Source organism: Silurus aristotelis, assembly GCF_946808225.1.
Source record: "Silurus aristotelis genome assembly, chromosome: 28".
In the NCBI taxonomy this organism is placed as follows: Eukaryota; Metazoa; Chordata; class Actinopteri; order Siluriformes; family Siluridae; genus Silurus; species Silurus aristotelis.
The window spans coordinates 2,164,007-2,180,238 of record NC_139601.1 but is presented as its reverse complement, the minus strand read 5'-3'; the positions used below and the strand labels follow the sequence as shown (position 1 = coordinate 2,180,238).

The 16,232-nt window shown below is 42.3% G+C and overlaps 1 protein-coding gene across 41 annotated transcripts in view; it reads right to left on the bottom strand.

The window, feature by feature from the left end:
- itpr1b (inositol 1,4,5-trisphosphate receptor, type 1b) overlaps nucleotides 1–16,232 on the bottom strand; it is a 122,479-nt gene that overhangs the window by 40,524 nt on the left and 65,723 nt on the right. For 29 of the 41 annotated variants that reach the window (XM_083533452.1, XM_083533430.1, XM_083533443.1 and 26 more), the window contains 3 exons: nucleotides 15,636–15,683; nucleotides 14,660–14,789; nucleotides 13,408–13,595 (listed from right to left, as the gene is read on the bottom strand). In XM_083533452.1, the coding sequence (XP_083389578.1) occupies nucleotides 13,408–13,595; nucleotides 14,660–14,789; nucleotides 15,636–15,683 (366 nt within the window). The remainder of the gene's footprint in view (nucleotides 1–13,407; nucleotides 13,596–14,659; nucleotides 14,790–15,635; nucleotides 15,684–16,232) is intronic. The other 12 variants (XM_083533423.1, XM_083533440.1, XM_083533454.1 and 9 more) reach the window with 1 other exon arrangement.

The window sequence follows — 16,232 nt, the reverse complement described above, 5'->3', positions numbered from 1 at the left end:
TCACGTCCCTCCCTCAGCCCTGTTTACTGCCTGTCCAGCTCACACCACCGGAGTTACATAACTTTCTCTCTCTCACACACACTCACACACGGAAATAACCTGGAGTGCCTCCCTCAGCTCACCTGATTTATCACCATCTGCCTTTGGCCAGTTTGTGACACACACACACACACACACACACACACACACACACACACACACACACAGAATCCGGATTCTCTAATGATGCACTTTTGGTCTTTGTGTTCACAAAACTGAATGTCAATAAGTTAGAAAGGGGGGGCGCTACAGCTCAGAGTGGACGATTATGTGATCGCTTTTTTTTTTTTTCCTTTTCTAGTATATCCTGTCCTACTTTCCTCCCCCCTTTACAATCCGTCCTTACATAACCACTTAACTCAGCTGAGGGGACAGAGTACACGGAACGAGTGAGAGAGAGAGAGAGAGAAAGGGGAAAGAGAGAGGGAAAGAGAGAGAGGGGACCCGCTTCTGGGCCAGGAAAAAAAAAAAGGGGGAGCGAAAAAAAAGGAGCGTAGGAAAATCCTGCCCTACTTTCATGAGCCAAACAGGCACGAAATGAGTGTGCGGCATGTCAGAGCTAGAAGGAGAGAAGAGGGTGGTGGAAAAGAGGGAGAGGAAAAGATGAAGGGATTGAACGAGAGAGAGAGAGAGAGAGAGAAGAGGGAGGGAGGGAGGGAGGGAGGGAAAGTTATCAGCCGGCTTCTAGGGCAGTTTTGAAAGCTTGTTACATAAGTGGCCTTCTATCCAGGTTAAACTCACTCAAATAAATTGCGCACACACACACACACGCACACACACGCACACACACACACACACACACACACACACACACACACACACACACACACACACACACAAAGAGCAACATATACATAATAAGAGGACTGCTTAAAAACTTTGTTATTCTGCATGACTAAAAAAGTGACATCACCCTAAATAAATACATAAATACATAAATATGCTCTTAGAAAAGAACTGAGGGTAATATCAGCAAGCCTGTGAATTCAGAGCTCTCAATCAGATTAGGAGCTTCTGAGTAGATCAACACTTCTGGGTTGCATAAGACAGAAGCAGTTCATAACATTAGAGAGAGTGTGAATGAGGAGGACTCATGACCGCGTGTGTAAACAACCCTGCAGAATCAGCCGGTGTTGTCGACACGGCAGCACCTGACCGGCATATGACAACAAGAACTACTCAGAAAAACACATCTCATCACAGGAGAATGGGGAAAAAAGGGAAAAACTAATACACAAACAAAAATCCATGAGGGAGAGAGAGAGAGAGACAGAGTAGTTCCTGATTCATCAGAACCAGTCGGGGGAAGAGAGGTCTGCCGAGTGCCAGGGTGGAGCAGCTGGTGTAATAAGAGCTGATGCTGTGACTAGTCCGCAGGGTCTGCGACATACGTGACCTTTCTCGTGCTGCTTACGTGCTGTGTGAGACTTGACATGTATCAGGTTGACTCATTATGGTTTGCGGTGTGACGAACTGGCCAAAAAAAATTTACCTCATGGGTTTAATTATTTTGCCAATAAACACAGTCAGCCAATTCCCCCCCCCCCCCTTTTTTTTTGACACTATTATAAAACGAAAGCTGAGTACTGGAAAGCACCCCGGTCAAGAACTCAACAACACAACGGGTCTGATTTTATTTAACAGGTATTATTATTATTATTATTATTATTATTATTATTATTATATTAGACATAAGTCCTGGAACAATCTAAGTGGAGATACACTTGGTCCACCCTCTAACACTTCACCCTCAAACTTCCAACTTTAGACTCACAGAGCATTCCGGTGAAGGGGATCATCACCACAATCACACACAATCCACAGTAAGTGTTTAACGTGTGCATGTGTGCGAACACGTGAGTCTCATTCAAGGTCAGTAGTTCTGCTGACAGCCTTATAAAGTAAGTTCTGTTTCTAATCTTAGAAGTTTTGTTTCTGGCCAGTGCAGGTACAAGTCTTTCAACGTGCTGATTGTTAAAAAAAAATACAGGTGAAAAACGCTTTGCCACCTTTAAATCATTATACTGAGAAAGCATTGTAAATTTTGGACGGTGGCAGATGAGGTTCCTGTTGTCGAATAAAAAAACGAGAAGCGATAAACATTGACAAATAAGAAATAAAGGTGTTACTTAGACTGTAAGAAAAAGAGTATAAAAAGCCTGTATTTTTGCTGTAACTTTGGGCCCTTCATGGACTTTGTAACTGCAGGAAAAAAACCTGAAGTTTTGACATCACAACCCGGGATTCTGCACTTAGTCTTGTTTCTGATTGGATTCTTCGATTTGATACGGAATTAGTTTGTTCTTGTTTGTTATTAGTTAGTCTAATATTAGTCTAATATTTGTTATTGGTTTTGTCATTTTAGCAATAAAAATTTTAATATTTCTAAAAAGGAAAATTTAAAACTAAATTTTTTTAAATTCTCTTGTATATTTAGTTTTGTTCTTTAATGAAGGAAAACTACTTCTTAGCCGATTACTTGATTACTCGATAGAATAATCGGTAGAATACTCGTTACTAAAATAATAGATATCTGCAGCCCCAATAATTATAGAAATGAATATTGAAAAAAAACTTCATTATGATAGTAATAACGTGCTTTTAATATGCGGTATATCTCTTGAAAAGTGATGCTCATTTGTCTGTACTGTGCAGAACAAAATAAACTAATCAGCTTTAGGAGGCAGAATAAACACTTCTAAAATCATTAGCAAATCCCTACAATAACACTGGTAGTCGCAGTGTTTTCTGTTACAGACCGACCCGTTCCCAATAAAAGAAAGGAAAAATGATGTGACCTTCACAGAATTAAGTTTAAAGGAACACAGCCAGCCCCTGAAGCATGAGGTCACTGTGATTGTCATTATACTGTATAGCTACGCAATCTTCTGCAAGAAGAACGGCTCGGGGCAGGCTTTCACAATTTCACAGTAACAATTGCGCTTGCCCTTCCGAAGAGGTTTATATGGCACTTCTGAGAATCTGCCGGCTTTCGCCACTTGTGCTAGATGAAGTGCACACCCTTCACCCGTCTGCGTGTCTTATCCTGTGAATTTAATCACAGAACCGGCTCACGGACGCAGCACGGCGTCACGCCTGCCGATTATGAATGAAAGAATCGATGCGGCTGGTTCCAGCGAGCTCTGATTCACTGTTTGCTGTTCAGTGAAGTATTCCAGGCGCAGGGTGGCCGGACACCACAGGAAGTGCACCAGCATGAGGAGCCGTGTGTGGGTGGTGTCATTAAACAACTGCCTACATAAACAGAGACGCAGGTCAGACTTCCGCTATCAACCCACTCCCCGGTACGCGCTCACTCTCGCAAGGCATCGACAAGGGGATGTTGCATAAGCCCCGCTTTTAGGTGCTTGGCTCACTCGCCTCAAGCCCCACCGGCTCTGCGCTAGCAGCCGTCACTCCATCAGCCCTGTAACCAAGGTAACAAGCCGTCGCAGGGGAAGCTGGGCGAGTGGGCGGGATGTACAGCGGACGCTCCGCAGCGTAACTGCAGTCTGAATAATAAACCTGTCACCTCAATATTCAAATACGAGCATGCTGATATTCAAACACGAGTGGGGACAGCCAAACACCCCCTCACACTGCAAACACAAACATTCTCACGCATCAGCTAACACACACACACACACACACACACACACACACACGTCTGCTGCTCTTTCCAATAGACTGAGTTTTCAGGAGATGTTTTAAACAGCCGGGCTGTGACCAGTGCTCTGTTTATCGGCACTATATTTGATCTTTTATCTACAAGCATATGAGATTGACGACGGTTAGCTTTTGGGAACGTTTCTGCTTCGTTTAGGAAGTTGCTGTAAAATGCTGTGTAGAATCTTGAAATCTGATACAGGTGTGTGGGTGTTGGGGTGTTTGTGCTCTCGCTCTTAACGTAACCCGTAAAAGCAGCTCAAGGCCATTGGGAGATTCACGCCGAATAAAAACTGTAACCAGGCGCTCACAAGCGGAAGCCGTTATTATATCCGGCCCTGTGTTTTATTTTTTGTCAACACACACTTTGTTTCCTTTTCCGCTATTCTTCCCCTGATTGAAGCCTTAAAAAAAACAACAACAAAAAAAAACAATGCAGACCAGCTTTACCACATGGACTCTGATCCGCACGGGTGTTTGGACGGGTCAGTCACACAACACTGTGTTTGGAGGTAAACATTTCCAAACAATGTGTTTCTGGCTTCACAACAAAACCAAATCATGTACTAGTTTGTCTCTTTGGATCTTGCAGAACAAATCAGATCGTTATCATTGACGAATTTATATAAGAAGCACGATCTGTATCCATATTCAACTGAATTCTATCAGTAACTCTTTCATACGGAAAAACAAAGAAAGACACACTGGGGAAAATAATAGTCCAGCTGTAGAAATATCAGCATGGCGTGGGAATTTCGGTTCTTACAGTTCTTCAACCTCAGCTACATCACTCTGGTCTCCATTACAGATGTGCGTGGGTTTTGAGCAATCAGCATGTTTGTTTGTAGCTGCCTGAGATACACTAAAAGTATGTGCACCCCACCCACGGTCGTCACTCCCACGTATTAAAACATCCTATTTGCTGCGATCAGAACAGTCTTTACTCTTCTGGGAAAGCTTTCCATTAGATTTTAAAGGATGTCGACATGATTCCAGTCCTCTTGGATGTTTCTGACAAGCACTCTGGTGTATTTATGTTATTTTAAAAGAGGTAGATGAATTATACAAATCATGTAGTTGAGTTAAAGTAGAGATAAACTCCAGTAAAAGTAAATGTGACTCCAGTAAAAGTGTCCCTTTGAACTTTCACTTGAGTAAAAGTACAAAATGATTTGCCTTCAATGATTTATTATAACTATAATGTTCCTGTTATCATTTTTATCACAAGACTCTTTACTTAATCACCTCAGTTTATGTAAAAAGACTCTGTGACTCTCAGCACAATGATCTATTAATAGAATGATATTATTGACACTGATTGATTTCTATTAAAATGATTACAAGCCCGAACCCCAAACCACTTGTGTGCATGTGTGTTGTGGTGAGTTAGAGTCTGGAGTTTCTTCATCATTTATCCCTCCGTAAATGTTCTGCTGGATGTTGAACAGATGCTGAATTGTATGTTGGTGATCAGTAGATACACCAAGTGCCGATCAAAACAAGTTTAAAACAGAGCGAGAGCTCGACCCTGATTGGTGAATTGTTGCGTGTTTGACCAGCTACGTTTTTATCCTCATAAATAAAAAGGTCATTTTTTCATTACCATAACAAACATAACATAAAAAAAATGTAGTTGAGCAAAAAGTTAAATATTTTACTTGAAATGTTGTGAAGTTAAAATAAAAGTCTCCCCAAATGGAAATACTTTAGTAAAGTACAGATACGTGAAAAAGCTACTCAAATTCGGTAAGGAATTATATTTACTTTCTCACTGTCCACCACTGCATTGTGGGTAATCGGGGACAATGTATTTAAATTCAGTTGTCTCTAGTATAAATGTACACATGGTATACATCCTGATAGACGAGGCACTAGACAAACTTAATACGTACTCATTCAGAGAGAGAGGCTGCTCTGAGCTTTACGAGCACTGGCAACTGAAGAGTAAAATTTAGAGCAGCAAAATCCACAACCCCATATTGTGGGAGTAAATAAGGTGCAGTTGGATGGAAGCCTTTCTCTCTGTTATTTCCTTCCATCCCCAATACACACACACTCACTTGCCAGTTGAATCCCAGCCCTCACACCTGTTCCCTTTCATTAACAAGTATGAGAAAGTGGGGAGGACTGATAAACCAGAGTACCAGCTACACACACAAACTTTTGACTTGTCTTCAAAATTCACAAGACGATTGCTGTGTATGTGTGTATGAGCGTGCGAACGTGTGTGAGCGCGCTTGCTTGTATCTGGCCATTAGACACACGTGCGTGCAGCCGATGCCTGTTGTCTGGTGTCTGTTTCTGGAGAAGTTATGTAGGTCAGGAGCTAATGTTTAATGGAATGCGTGTATGCGTGTGTGAGGATGGCAGCAACAGGTGCAGCCAGTGACCTGAAACCTCGGTGAAACGTAGCTCCGCTGCTGACGAAGAAGAGGAGGAGCCTTTCAACCCCAGGCTCACGTCCTCCTCTCTGCACGCAGCGACATGGATCTTCAATTTACATAACACGGACGTGCGTTAGATAGTAAGGAGCTGACACTTCGTCTGAACTGCACCTACTCTTCATTGATTTTTTTGGTTTGTTTGGATATTTATCAATGTCACATCCAGGCTGTTCTCACTGACCTCAAGACAACAAACGAAAACCTCAATAGAACCCACTAAGCACATAAATACACAAGATCCTGATTGCAACCCTGAGCAGAAAACTCTGGGCCACACACACACACACACACACACGAGACTTCCCAGCTGCCCTGTAATAAAATTCTGTTCTATTTATACTTTTCTTAGGAAGCTCCAAGCCTACGTCTACGTGCCGTAAGCAAAGCGGTTGTGGGTTTTGCGGGTGAAAGGGAAGCTTCCAACACTCCAAAAATTCAATCAGCCAATCAATTTGTACATACTGTACTGGGTTTTATACACTTATAACTACTTGTACCGAACTGGGGTGTGCAATTCAAGTTTTCAAAACCAACCACAATCTGGGTTGTAGTAAAACGATCCTCCATCTGGACGTCGGCCCGACACGATCTACAATGATCCCTTTTTATGAGCCAGTGGGAATATGGTTTTTGACCTTTGCACAAACTGCAGACAGTGACTAAACATGGCTTTTCATAGCTCCGGGAGGGGTGGCGGCAAATAAAGCTGCAACTAACGGGAAGATGGCACTTCCTTTTTAGGTGATTTGAATGTGTGTGTGTGTGTGTGTGTGTGTGTGTCTAGTCTCTCTTTGTGTTCGTGCTATATAAACATACCTGTGTCTATGTGTGTGCCCCTTTCTCTGAGAATGGTTTCATGGTGCGTGGGGATCATTTTTGAACCTATAAGAAATGTCCAGAGGTTGTTTCAGAAGAGTAAAAAGACAGTTGTACAGACTATAAAACACTGTGTGTGTGTGTGTGTTTATCAGATGAGATGTCTGCGGTTTCACAGCCCACTCTCTGTCGCTGACAGGACAGTGTAGGCGAATGCTTCCGTCATGGGGCATCCAAAAACCAGCTTTCTCACAACTGATCCAACACCACTCAGCTACCCCACACCTGCCTCTAAGCCCCCCCCCCCCCCCCACACACACACACAAACACACACACACACACACACACACACACACACACACACACACACACACCCACCCCTAAACCCACCCACAACCAAACCACCAAAACCCTTCCTCATTCTTTCAATCTTTACTTTTCAGTCTCGCTAATTTAATCACTACTGACTGTATTCTGTCTGCCGGGTAGACAAACCCGTGTTGTATTTCACAGTGTGCTAGACGGCAGGTTCTAAACCACTTCCCATTGCCTGAGCTTTATTCTTCTACAGCCTCAAAATACAACTTTGGTCTGGTTTTTTGCACATTTAAACAAATCACTCACTTTGGTCTGGACCTCATGCTCATCCGTCCAGGTCGGAAGTTCGGCATGGACCTCGACCTACAGACGCGGTCACTAAGCATAAAGAGGTTTCTGGGCTGAATATAGTTTAGTTTGTAAACAGAGATTTTCAAAAATTAAAAGATCAGAACATTTCTCGGAATCAACTACCATGTGTGCAGCACCAAAGGATCCAGTTATGCAGGTGGATTGGTACAAACATGGCTTAAACAAAGACCTTCTGCTTGTTATGCAGTCTGCTCGACTCTTGAGTCTACCAATGTAGCTTATCTCGATTTGGTCAATTTATTCGACTTTTTCTTTGCCAAAAAATGCTCCAGATTTATTCCATTGTGAGTTGATAAGACTCAGATCTGGGCATTGATGGGTCCGTTCCAAAACACTGATAATCTTCTGCTGAAGTTGTTCCTCTCTTGACATTTTTTATGTTGTTATCGTGCTGGAAGGTAAACATTTAATAATCATCATCATCATTATTATCGGTCTTAGCTGATGCCTGCAGGTTTGTGTTATTGTGATTTGGAACTTTCCATGATCCCTTCTTTCTTGACTAGAACCCAAGTTCCCAGCGAAACTGTGGGTGATAAAAGTAGGTGATAAAAGTTCTCATGTTTGAATTTGTAATGTTTTTATCAGGCTGTAACACACTTCACAACATGGTTTAGAGTAATTTGGGGGATAAAAGGGCTTCCGTATAGCCATTGTACACCAAGAGCAAAGGTGTGTGAACAACACAAGAGGTTGTTGTCAGATGCAGAAGGGAGTGTCCGATACTTGCCTGCAGCTTCTTTACTGTTGGGTGTGTAGGAAGGCTTATTTGAGAAGTTTTCGTCTGGTCCTTCCGTTAACTTTGGAGGAACGTCCTGTTGTTGGTAATGCCGTTTTCTCCACTTGTTGATGATGGCCTCTAAGGTGTTTCATGCTAGATGTTTTGGAAAATGCTCTTCTGGACACTGTACATGCTTTGAATTCAGCAGTGAAATGAGACCGAGATGGTGTCAAGTAATGCTGATCTATGTTTCAGGTTAATAACTTATTTGATATATGGTTAGATTTGAACAGGAGGTTGAATGTGATTGGGTAATTCTGAGCGCATGGGCACACATGATTACACTGGAATAAATCGGACATCATATTATTACATTATATTATTATTTTTTTTTTAATACATCTTAACAGGGTTGTGTAAACGTATAGTCACTGTGCTGTCTTAAGTGACTAAGTGTGACTCACAAAAAAAAAAAAAAAATTAGCAATGCATGTATTTAACCGTCCAGAGTTTCTGTACTAATCCTAGGTCACTTACAGCTGCAACTTTTCCTACCCTTAACACCTGCAGTGTTACAGCTGTCAAAGGCAAAACTATAAGCAAATCTGTCCCTTTTCTTTCTAAACAGTTTCACTATCTTCGCTATGGCTCACTCTGAGAGTCCGGTTTAAACCTACATCGGAACCTCAAAAAGGCGAGGTCAACTTTGCGTTAAAAAAAAAAAAGCTCTCGGTGCGAGCACGGCCGAGGGAGAACCAGACGTCTAGCTGGGAGACCATCATTTGAGCACTGAAAGGTCACAGTGCTGTCAGACGAAAAACGGATAAAGAAAACAAACCGTACTCTCTCTATATCTGTACATGTCTCGCTGGTATGATCCTCCTGCAGCGGGAAAGCCCCAAATTGTATATAGATTTAAAAATTCCAGCTCAGACGCAGACGTGCTTAAACGACTATGTTTGTCTGCTTCAGCAGGGGTTAACCACGCAAGCATAGGTTTTGGTGCTAGCAGGGGTTTGTGGCCAGTCCCGCTTCTCTTTGTGTTGACTAGCTCACATCCTCTTTTTTTTCCCTTAATAGCACCTTTTTTTTCTTTTAGATTTTGCTTCACCTTCTGCCCTCTATTAACATTTCAGTCCATCGGCCTCTATCTGTGACCTGTCCTCAACATGCACAGCAACTGCCTCTCAGTTTTCAGATGATCTCAAATACAACCACACATCAGCACAAAAAACAAACAAAAAAAAACAAGGCAAGTGGAACGAGTGCGCTTTAGACCTGCTTCTAAAACAAAAAGCTCCTCTGTAGAAGAAGCAGGGCAGCAGGACTCTCCTTACGCAACACGCAGCAATGTGATGTGTCCGCTGACATTGTTTAGATTCGCTCAGCCAACACACACACACACACAAACAAGTGTTTGTCTAGGATTTACGGCAGTCGACGGGGAATCAGGTGATGGTTTTAGCAAGGTCACTGGTTCCTAGACAATAGGGACAGACGAGGGGATGCTGAGTCACATCGATATTGCCATGGAAACCATGACACACACACACACACACACACACACACACACACACACACACACACACACACACACACACACACACACACACACACACACACACAAAAAAAGGCGCAACCATGAGTCATATTAAGCCTAATGCCGAAGGTGTTTGTTTGGAAGACTGTTTCTGAAGGTTCTGAGTGCACTGTCGTCATCGGACATGCTTTACACACACAAACACACAAACACACACACACACACACACACACACACACACACACGTAAACGCTAGGTGATTATCAGGAAGAGCGAAATGGATCAAAGGGTAAGGTTGAGATAGGAGTGGAAAGAAAAAGTGTATGATTCACTGTGAAATCAGAAATGGAACACGGCAGAGCAGAAACGATAAGCAAAATGCTGTAATTCCCCCCAAACTCTAGAGAAAGGCACACACCAGTACACACATCTGTCCTAAATCAACCCACAGATGTGAACACAATCATTTCAGCGGCTCTCCGGGAAAAAACAAAAAACAAAAAAACAAGGGTTTCTTATGGCATCTGCTAAATTCTAATATTATTTCAAAATGTAAACAATATATGGACAAAAGTATTGTGACACCAGTCATATGTGGTTCTTCCCCAAACCTGCTGGAGGCACACAATTGTCTAAGATGTCTTTGCATGTGGGTAGCATGAGGTTTTCCCTTCACTTGAACTAGATACCAGGTCTTTTCCAGCATGACAATGCCACCTTCACTGAAGATCTGCTTTACATTGTCAATATTTTGTGTGAGCACCATTGATATCCAGCACTGCCTTAATCTTCCTAGGCATGAAATTCACCAGAACCTCACAGGTTTTTGTTGGGATCCTCTTCCACTCCTCCATAATGACATCACAGAGCTGCTTGATGTTAAACACATGGTATGTTTCCACCTTCTTTTTGAGGATGCCCCACAGGTAACCAATAGGGTTCAACACACTTGGCCATTCCATCACCTTCACCTTCAGCCAGGCCTTCTCACCTCACCTACATCAGTACCTGGCTTTACTAACACCCTTGTGGCTGAATGAAGAAGAATGGAGGTTATTATACCAGCAAATGGGGACTACATGTGAATGGATGTTCAAAAAGAAGCACTTAATCATATGGTCAGGTGTGCACAAACTTTTGTCCACAGGGAGTATTTACATATGCAAAGGCAAAACAGATCGCATTTGAATGTTGTATTAAAACATGCGTTTTGTAAATCTTTTGGGGAAATGACAAGAGTTCTGAATAGCAGTCTTTTATGTAGTTTACTACTTGGCAACCCTTCTTGTCACAGTAATTTAATATATTATATATATTTATTACATACACTTTCTTCGTTGTATCTCTCTGATTGAATGTCATCAATAAAAAGAGTTAAACTTATTGTAATGTTGTAAAGTTGTAAATGTAAAGTTAATGTCTCCCCAAATGGAAATACTTAAGAACAGATACGTGAAAAAGCTACTTAAGCTTTTACGGCAGTAATAATTAGTATTACGTATATGAGTATCGGAAAGAAAACCTTGATAAGCATGTCTCAATGAAGCCATTTGCAACTGTTTGTGGTGCTGAAATAAATAAAATTGCTCCTGTGTGAAAATGAGACGAAGACGGCAGACTTTCACAAGCACCACAAGTCATCTATGAAATGTACAATTTACTTAATTTCAGAAGCAGGAAAAAAAATCCTACTGAGTAAATCTGAAAGAGCTGACTAATAAGAAATTCAAATAATTTGCTTTATCTTTAACATTACATCATGTATGAGATATGAATGCATAATATAGCTCTAATTTGGCTGTGACAGTGTCGGTTCCTGAAGGCACCTGTTCCATTTCACTAAGTAGTATTCGATACCTGGCTCCACAAAGTAACTCGTTACTTCTTTGCGTGCTTCTCGTACGGATCGGAAATTTCCTACACACTTTCTTATTTTCATCATCACTCTAAATTTGTTTAATTGTCTTCTCTTTTGTTCTCTCTCTGCATCTCATCCCTCGCTCCCTCTCTCTGCCCCGGTTCTGGCACTAAGCAGCGGCCTAGTTTGTGTGTTTATGGCATAGCTTGGGGTTTTGTGTGTGTGTGTGTATTTGCTTTGCCAGGCCTGGTTTATGTAACAGACCTCATGTGAGCTGCTTTGTTCAAAAGCCTGCTGGAAGTTGGAGGGGGGGCACGGGGGGCGGAGCATCACGTAGAATGGCTATGCAAATAACAAGCTCATTACGCAACAGGAACTGTTTGTGTTAGGCTGAGAGCACAGGCACAAATGCGCACACACGCACATGCACACACACGAACCAAGCTAACAGGCACACACACACACACACACAATCTATGCTATGTGATGAATTGCCCCACAGTCTGTCTCTCAGCACCCCCCACCACCACCCACCTCGTGTGCCTGCGCACAACCTCACAGTGAGGTCAGCGGATTGACAGGTTGCCATGGCAACACACAGAGGTGGTGGAGGTGGGGGGACACGCTGACGTGAGCAGCTCGAATTATCCGTGAAGATGGAAAAGTGCACCTCCGTCTCTCTCTATCTTTGACAAGGAAAAATCCGATGTGGTTTTGAGATTGTACCGAAACAGAGTGTCGGCTTTCGCACATCGTCAATTTTACTGTGAAATCCAGACAATATGGATGATTCTGATTATAAAAAGCGCTGGTGAGCGTGTCATTGTGTCTCCTCCTGTTTTATTACAAGTTGTAGCAAAGCGCCTGAGCTGTGCGTGCTGAAATGCGCTCTGTCTCCTGATTCCACTCAATCAATAGCAGTGTTTCAGCCTCCGAGGCAAAGATGTCACCGGCGCCGGATTTGCATAGTGAGCACGGCTGTGTGCGTGCACGAGAACGTAAATGCCTTTTTTTTGTTGTTGTTGTTTTTTTTTACTGTTTGTTAATTGTAAACAATTGTAATATGTATTTGTATATTAATGTAATTGTAATATTTGTATTAGTACGGGTGAAGAGAAATGACAAAAATGTCACATGATTTTTCAAAGACATTTCTATGATGCACGACATGTATCACCATGTACACAATTCCCCACAATTTCCCAACAGATACAATGGTGCTGCTTCCTTTTTTTTTAGACAAAACCCCCTGCTTGATATTTTATTTAATGCCTAAAAGAATTATGTAAAAGTGAAAAGATATTTATCTTAGAATGATCATAGCAAAAAAATGTATCAATGCCCAACATATTGTACATAACAGTTATAACGGGACAACTGTTATAACGGTAGTGTACAACATGGAGGGATCTGAGAAACATGAATAGGAGTGACTCCAGAAAGTTCACGTTGCTCATCATTAACTACATGATCAGACTCTTTTAAAAAAAAAAATGTTTTTTGATTCATGCAAAAAAAAAAATTCAGTGCCAAAGAGAATCATTTAGGCAAACTGTTATGGAAACACGTGTCAAAAGTTTGTTGAAATAAGTCCTGACATCCCCAAGATATATTTAGAGAGCCGAGAAAGTACCTGTATGACAGGGTTTCCTCCCTCGAGCAGGGCAATGGCTAACAGGATGCTCTCCTGAAAGATGCGATCGCTGGTGGCGTTCATGATAAGGTCGATGACCAGGTCAGACGCTCCCTCTCTGTCCAGGTGGCACTGAACCTCAGCCAGGCTCAGCTCTCCTCGGGCTCCCACCGAACATCCGGAAGACGCTGAGAGGGACAAAAAGAGTGCGGGGGCAGAATTACAACCTGGCGGTGAATAATCCATATGACCAAAAGTGTCTGGACATCCGACCACTTGTACTTGTTGGCCATCCTGTTTCTATTATTTCCGCCCTATTTCTTGTTAAAACATCATCCACTCTATTGGGAAAGGACGAAAGTCTTTTCATTCCACTTTGCGGCGTCAGTTTAAAGGCCGATGTGTGTGTGTGTGTGTGTGTATATATATATAAAGTGTCCGGTGTCCACATACTTTTGGTCTTACTGTATGTAACAAAATGTAAAGCAATGCTGACGTGATTCGTGATGACGTGGGTTTTTTATGCGTAGCTTTTTTACCTTCCATCTACACACACACACTTCCTGTAGCAGGTGCATCTGCAGGCTATTCCCACAGGAAGTGTGTGCATCCTGCTCCCGTTGCCTGGCAACAACAGAGACTGCTCTGAGTATGTAGGACATGCAGCACAAAACACCAAGGGTGACAAGGGCAGAGAAAAAGAGAGAGAGGCAAAGTGGAGGGAGGGAGGGAGAGAGAGAGAGAGAGAGAGAGAGAGAGAGAGAGAGAGAGAGAGAGAGAGAGAAATGAAGGAAGAGACAGTAATAAACAGACAGGTTAAAGTGGAGAGACAAAGAAAGAGATGGAGGAAGGAAGAGTCCGCCATAGAAACTGGTGTATACATGTACATACAATAACATACCTGTGTCCACAACTTGTCTATATAAAACACACACAATCTTCCACTGATGCAATTATTACTGTAGCTGATTCATGCCTACAGATAACACTAACACTAAACAAGTTCTTGTTGTTGGAAGAAAAAAAAAAAGTGGGGGAATGGCCAAATGTCCCCGCAAGGTTGATCGTGTCAGATGTTCCCCACACACACCTTTTGTGGCCGTTCCACTGACGTATTTATTACTGTGCCTATGTAGCATGAACTTTTTATCCATGAGTAAACCTATAGGTTCTGTGACCACACACACACACACACACACACACACTATAACACATACTGTCATAACTGTGGGTGGAGAAAAAACAAACAAACCTGGGGGAGGTTTACTCTGTGCCCCAGGGCCAACGGGTCCATTGCTGAAAGTGGTCAGGCTGTCCCTCCGTCCTCCTGGTTTGAAGTTGCCATAGTAACGATTCACAAGGATTTGCCTTAAAGCTTCACCCTGACAACACAAGAGAAAGTGGAGTCAAGCAAGGTCCAGTTAAACTAACATTAGCTGTGGACATCACATTTTGTTGCTCGAAAGCAGGGGAAAAGGAAATAATCAGGATCGGAGACAAAACTCTGAGTGCACAGGAAAAGAAAAAAAAACATCCTAAACTTTATTCACCTCAAAGTTGCAGTACACCTGACCTTTGACCTTAATAATGTGTGCTAAGGACAGTATTATGAAGAAAACTTGGTCCTTCTCTCTGATCTCCAAACCTGTTATGAAACATCTGGCCATGAGAAAGCAAATATTACCGACCATCCGATGTGAGTAAGGTAAATTTAATCTTAGCACAAGAGGATGTGTCTAGTTGTTTGTGGGGAATCCAATATCTTCCCAAAGTGGTTGCAGTTCCTCAAAGCATGGTTCCACATCCAAGATGTGCGGTCAGGCGAGGCGTTCAGGGGCTTTCCTCTATGCACACATCTCATTCTAGAGGTCAGTGAGGGTGTAACATTTGTAAATGATCTCAGAAAAAGATTTTAGATTTTTACGGCTGTGCTAATCCTGTATGTAGATCACATTTTTTTAGCACCGCTATTCATAACACGTAGTGCAGCACTAATAAAACCAGGGATTTACCAAAAAAAAAATAATAATAATAATAGAAAAGCCACTTTTGGCCTGAAACATGGAACTTAGTGGCAATCAAACTAAAATACAAATGGGTGATTCCTCTTGAGGACAGATCAGGCAGTTAGTAAAGTTAGCAGCCTGTGGGATTGTGCGAATGAAGTAAGTCATGGCGCCTGAGCGGGAGTGGGGGGGGTCTCGGGTTCGAGCCATGCTACTACCTACCCGTCTCTGATCCTCCAACTGCTTCTGGGGCTGATTGGGATCAAGGTCCTGAGAGCAAGGTGAGTGAGCAGCAAGCCAAAAGGGAGAAAGAAGGAGAATGGACAGGGAAAGGAAAAGAGGCATCCAGGGGGAACAAAAAGAAAGGAGGGATTAATTCTATTTATATTAGTCAACTTTTTAATGGCATGCTGGGGGAAAAAAGTAGGACAGATTTCAGCATGCAGTTAAATGAAGGAAATGAGAGATGAGCTCGGCACTCGTGTGTGTGTGTGTGTGTGTGTGTGTGTGTGTGTGTGTGTGTGTGTGTGTGTGTGTGTGTGTGTGAGATAAGTTAGCTGTGTAAACAATAACGAGCACTTCTGATTAATTAAGAATAAAATAAGAAATACACACCTTCACCAAAGCATAACAATCCTCCATAAATACACCAATCAGGCATAACATTATGACAGTATAATATTATAAAGAACACTGATCATCTCTTCATCATGGCACCTGTTAGTGGGTGGATTTATATATTAGGCAGCAAGTGAACATTTCATCCTTAAAGTTGACGTGTTAAAAGCGTGTAGAAGAGTGTAGGGATTTGAGCGAGTT